The 3,510-nt window shown below is 38.6% G+C and overlaps 1 protein-coding gene across 1 annotated transcript in view; it reads right to left on the reverse strand.

Annotated features, from left to right (window-relative positions):
• Window positions 1-561: 561 nt before the first annotated feature.
• The window catches only part of ASAH1 (N-acylsphingosine amidohydrolase 1), a 47,075-nt gene continuing 44,126 nt past the window's right edge, over window positions 562-3,510 (reverse strand). The window contains exons 11-14 of the mRNA XM_007468488.1: window positions 3,054-3,185; window positions 2,824-2,947; window positions 2,336-2,392; window positions 562-1,119 (exon numbers count right to left, since the gene is read on the reverse strand). Coding sequence (XP_007468550.1) covers window positions 1,030-1,119; window positions 2,336-2,392; window positions 2,824-2,947; window positions 3,054-3,185 — 403 coding nt within the window. The 3' untranslated portion in view covers window positions 562-1,029. The remainder of the gene's footprint in view (window positions 1,120-2,335; window positions 2,393-2,823; window positions 2,948-3,053; window positions 3,186-3,510) is intronic.

The raw sequence follows: 3,510 nt of genomic DNA on the forward strand, positions 1-3,510 counted from the left end.
ACTGTTTACTGAATGTCACGAATACAGCTGACATTATACAGAAATGGAGTAGCTACAGTCTTGCCCAACTGTCATACGTTTCAAAACTGTGAAGGTCTGAAAGGTTAACAAGTCCTATCAGCACTTCTCATAGATTTCTGAAAAACATTTTTAGTAACTATACTTAGTTAAAAAGATACATATTGATCAGAGGAAGAACTAAAAATCTATTTATTAAATGAATGATACTTACGAGAGTTTAACAGTTCACCTCCCATTTTCCACTAGTCTTTGACCTGCTTATTTATTATTGATTCATAGAACCCGGGATTGTTTTTGAAATTTATTTAATAACTTCCTGGGGTCAGTGGGTGGTAGGTTAATTATGAAAAAGCAAACACTTCAATGCTGAGTATGAAAGACTGCCTTGCATACCGGTTACTTTCAAGAACCCCAGAAAATACTTCTATTCAGAGTCGAAAGCCCATGTGCTGCCCATGAAGAGAAACATACAGCTGAATGCCTGTCTCATCCCCCTCCAATCAAAATTAGTGAAATACACTGCTGTCACAGACAGCAAAAACAATGGTATATTAATTTTAATAGTAAGAGCCAGGAAGAAAAGACAAAAACATACAAATATGTAGATAAAAGTGAAAAACTGAATAATGTGGACTATTTAACTATTACACAGATGTACAGGATTCTGTGCTCACAGAGAAATCTTGCTTTATTCCATGGGTGTGGGTCCTGCAATAGTTTTAATTACCCATCCCCATCCCCAAATGAATCAGACTGAAAGGAACCACAGTAAATTCTGGATGATTGCTGTACTTCACTAAAAGGAGTTACTTGTACATAAGAAAAATCAACCATGATGGCAAAAACAGCCTGTGAATTGTAAACATACCAAGCAGGACAAGCTCACACCTCAAAGAGAACCCGCCCTCAGTCTCAGTCTTTGGAAGGAGATCAGATGGCTGTACTCAGTCCCATGTGAGCTCCCATCTTGATGTCATACCGGGCGCATCCTATAGGCCAGGTGTGTGCTCACCAACCTATACAGGGGTCTGGGCAGTCCCGCAGGTATGTTTCAAATTGACCTTTGGTAACGTCTATCAAGGCTGTGTATACCGTCAGCTGAAAGAAAAGTTATTTTTACTTTGAGGATGTTTTCAATTCTAAGATGACCTGCCTCATATTAGCATTTCTTGTGGAACTGCTTATGAAGTTTCCTAACATTAAATAATTAATATATAATATATATGTGAAAAGATACAAAATAAGTATCATATAATATAAAGATCCAAAAAATTAATAAGTCAATAACAACTAAAACAGGTCATGATATAAACAGGCATGGGAGAGAATCTTCAGTTCTTTACAAGGTCTTAATTCTGAGCAGTACACTGCTCCACCACCAAAGCTTTAAGACTCACTTAACCCTCCTCAACGCATAATTTACAAAGATGAATGGTGTACCATGGAGTACAGACAGTTTAGCTTTGGCTATCCTTATCCTGAGAGCATTTCTCACGCAGTGAGGGAAACTGCAGACACGCAGAAGGTGCACACCCAGCTCACACAGAATGTGTAAGTAACCCGTGAGCTCACACAGAATGTGTAAGTAACCCAACCGTGAGCTCACACGAAGATGGTGTGGGCACAATGAGAAGTACGGCGGGGTCGGTGGGCATCAGGAAGGCTTCCCTCAGGGCCAGGTTCTCAGTCACATGCTAATGAACAGGACAGTTTGTTCTGGCAGAGGTGACGGAGGCACACTGGTTTCAGGGAGGGTTTAGGAAAAGGACCAAGGAAAAGAAGAGAAGGAACAAATGGGGAAAATCAGAGGAATCAGAAATACACAAGAAGGGGCTACTGGCTACTGGCAAATTGGATGATTAGGACACTTTTGCATATTTTAGCTATAGAGTAGGGATAAGATAAAAGGCTGTAGTAATGTTTAAGAGAAACCCTAATCCACTACGAAAGCAAGCTGTCTGAAAACATACTTCAGATTTTGTCAAGTATCAGGTGCAGCATACAACATTCGGTTCCCCACAGATGGAGAAGTCAAGACTGACATGCTAGACTCAGTCCAAATGCCATGTAAGTAAAGCTGGAAACAACACTCTGACCAAACTGCGTTATCAAGCTGCAGTGACCAACTTCTTTGTCACATTGCAAGAGTTACGGTTTTGGTCACAAAAAAACATTTTAAAAAGCAGCCTTAAGCTGAACATGACTTGGGATTCTAGCTCTGATTAATCCAAGACAACAGGGAAAGATAAAACATGGGATCAAATTCTTTTCCTAAAAGCAAATTAATTAATTAATTAATTATTTAAAAAAATACCTTGTTGAGGACAGGTTTTGTTGACAGGACATCGTACATGGTTGCAAATGAGATATTCTAAAACACAAAAAATAGTTGTTTTCAGTACATTAAATACAGATGTTGGCAGCCTTATCCACACAAGTGGGTCATTAGACCAAGACATTCTTCAATCAACCTCCCCCCTCCCTCAGAAAAGAATTTCCCTTGGGGTCACTGTTACAGGTGATGATTCTAATATATCACATTTTCTTTCTTTCTCTTCCTCCCCTCTTGAATCCTTGCCATTCAACTCCACAGAGTGGTGTCCAGCATTAACTAAGAAACGAAAAAGTACGGCAAAATTTTGCTCTTTACATTAAAAACAAAACAGAAACTCAGTTGGGACTGTCCAGAGACAATGACTAATGGGAGGTTTATAAATTCTTCAAAGGCCAAAGAAAAATGCCAGAATGGAGATAACCGTTAATAGTCACCATTTCTTTCTGTATATGACACTGTGAACGTACCTCTTGGGTTGTCTGGTTTAGACACATCTTTGCAGGTGTTCTGCGATTATCAAGGAAGAAGGGATTTTTCCAACGATCATAATTTGTTTGTACCACATACCATATACCTTGCTTGGGGTCGAGTCTAGATACAAAAAGAGAGATTCCTCCGAGGTTTCATGCCTTAAACCTGTACACACGTCAGTCTATGCTTTACTGTCTGCTTATTTTGCTTTAACAAATGTACTTACTCATATATATCCAAAGACTGTTCTCTGTCTCGTGTAATCACACAACCCTCCCCAGACTTGTTGCCTCCCAGGATAAAGTATGCTGGGGCCAATACTTTGGTTTTGGTCAATGTAGTCTTGGCTTCTTCATAACTATATAGAAACATTTGAAACAAAGGAAACATCTTTAGTTGACTTGGAATGGGAATTTTTTAGTTGTGGAAACTAAAGGGAAACAAGTATCTGAGGGACACATTTTTTTAAAAAGGACAGTGAACAATGGCTCAGGAAGAAACAATCGCTGACTCCTATGTGGTGAAACACTGAGATCTGAAATGTTCCCTCTAACCTGAAGGACAAAAAAAATGGTCTCAAGAGATCACTTTTCACCCTTATAGTCTATACCTTTCACTCCACAATAGAACTAGGAAAAATAATATAAATTTATATATATATATATATATATATATATATATAT

The sequence above is a fragment of the Lipotes vexillifer genome, unplaced genomic scaffold (genome assembly GCF_000442215.2).
Source record: "Lipotes vexillifer unplaced genomic scaffold, Lipotes_vexillifer_v1.1 scaffold1053, whole genome shotgun sequence".
NCBI classification, from domain to species: domain Eukaryota; kingdom Metazoa; phylum Chordata; class Mammalia; order Artiodactyla; family Lipotidae; genus Lipotes; species Lipotes vexillifer.